We start from the raw sequence: 1,714 nt of genomic DNA, 5'->3' as shown, positions 1-1,714 counted from the left end.
TGTTGAACATAAAATATTAGCATAATAAAAATAATTTAACCTACTGCCTTCAAATGAAAAAAAGGGAGTGATAAAAATTGAAATGATAGACTTTTCTCTCTGAAAAAGTTAGTTTAAAAAGTGGGTTGGTATATTTTGAGAAGCTAGAGGACATTTCATCTCACACTGCATCAGTGCCTAGTGTCATATATTTCTGTAAGATAATTTCATGTAATTTCTCAGCGAAGGACAGAAATAAGGTAAAGAGGGCCAATTGTAGGCCATCATAAGAGCAAAAGCATGAACATAATTGAATGCACATGATAGAAATTACCTTTTTTCCTCTTTTTTTCTAGTGTTAAGACACGACCAGTGAAAATGCCTCCAGGTTATCAAGCAGAACTTGTTATTCAGTTGGTGTGGGTGGATGGTGAACCTCCTCAACAGATTACAAGTCTTGCCCTCAGCTCAGCATATGGAATGTAAGTAATTAAACATATTGATTTGTATTATTTAACTATTTTTAATATTTTAGATATCTGTCTTAAAATACTTAACTGAAGTCTTAAAAATTAGAAGATGGCTTCACTTGGATTTTTTGCTTGAAAATAGTATGAGAAAAATGATAATTTAAACTTAAATTGTAGTTATATGTTCTGTTTTGATATCCTACATTTTGTCAAATGTAGGATAGTGTTCTCACATCTGATATTAGGATGTTACTACATTTGTACTTTTTTATTTGGTTGACTTTGTATTTTCTAGATGTTTTCTTATGATTCATTTTAGATATTTTCTTTAGCCTTGACTTTTTTAGATCATCAGTACTCTCCTCAAATTAGTTTATTCTCATGATACAGTCAAAGAGAATTCTATTTTAGTTATTTTCTTTGTAGTTTCAAATCTTTCATTTGGTTCTTAAAGCTTCTTATTTGTTTGTTTGTTTGTTTGTTTTACATTATCACTCTTGCTCTTTATTTCTTTGAAAATTTTTAATATACTTACATTAAATACATGGGTAACTCCAACAAAATAATTTAGAGTGCATAGTTTAAAAACAACAGAAAAATATTGTTCACATTTCTCAACATCCAAGATCAAGACAGTAGCTGAATAAGTGGTTAGTAAGAGTTTAATTCTACTTTGAAGATGATGTCTCTGGCTGAATGCTTATCACACAGAAGAAGCAAACAAGGGCTTTAAGGCCTTTTGTAAAAGGGCACTGAAATTGTTTATGAAGATGGGGCGTTCCTGATGTAGTCAACTTGCAAATACCCCACCTTTAAAAAGGATTACCTTGGGGCTTTGATTAAAATATAAATGTTAAAACATACAAACATTCAGAACATAATGAATCCTAAATTTTTGTCCCTTTCACAAGCAAAATATATTCTTTTGATCTTTATCTGTTGTTGTTTACTCCTTTATCTACTGTTTTTAATTGCTTGCCGTATTTAGTTGGTTGCTTCTGATCTCATTCGTGGAGTTCTGATCACTTTGGTGCCTCTCTAGAACATCTTTCAGGAGTATGTGTAGGCTTGGCTTTGTCATCATGAAATTCTTTAGTTGTTCTTTGTCATGGTAGTATTTCACTTGTCCATCAAACTTGAAAAAGTTTTGCAGGGTATAGTAGTCTGGGATGGAATTTGTTTTCATAGAGGACTTGAAGTACTCTGCTCCATGCTCTTCTTGCCTTCATGGTTTGTGAAGAGAAGTCAGCCATAATTCTGATGGG

General features: G+C 31.9%; 1 protein-coding gene across 1 annotated transcript in view; it reads left to right on the top strand.

Annotated features, from left to right (window-relative positions):
- The window catches only part of Stxbp5l (syntaxin binding protein 5 like), a gene marked incomplete at its 5' end in the record, with an annotated part of 350,429 nt that overhangs the window by 171,056 nt on the left and 177,659 nt on the right, over nucleotides 1-1,714 (top strand). The window contains one exon of the mRNA XM_023702208.1: nucleotides 336-461. Coding sequence (XP_023557976.1) covers nucleotides 336-461 — 126 coding nt within the window. The remainder of the gene's footprint in view (nucleotides 1-335; nucleotides 462-1,714) is intronic.

The sequence above is a fragment of the Octodon degus genome, unplaced genomic scaffold, assembly GCF_000260255.1.
Source record: "Octodon degus isolate 3935 unplaced genomic scaffold, OctDeg1.0 scaffold00147, whole genome shotgun sequence".
NCBI lineage: Eukaryota > Metazoa > Chordata > Mammalia > Rodentia > Octodontidae > Octodon > Octodon degus.
The sequence above is the reverse complement of the archived record's forward strand: the minus strand, read 5'-3'. Positions and strand labels throughout refer to the sequence as shown.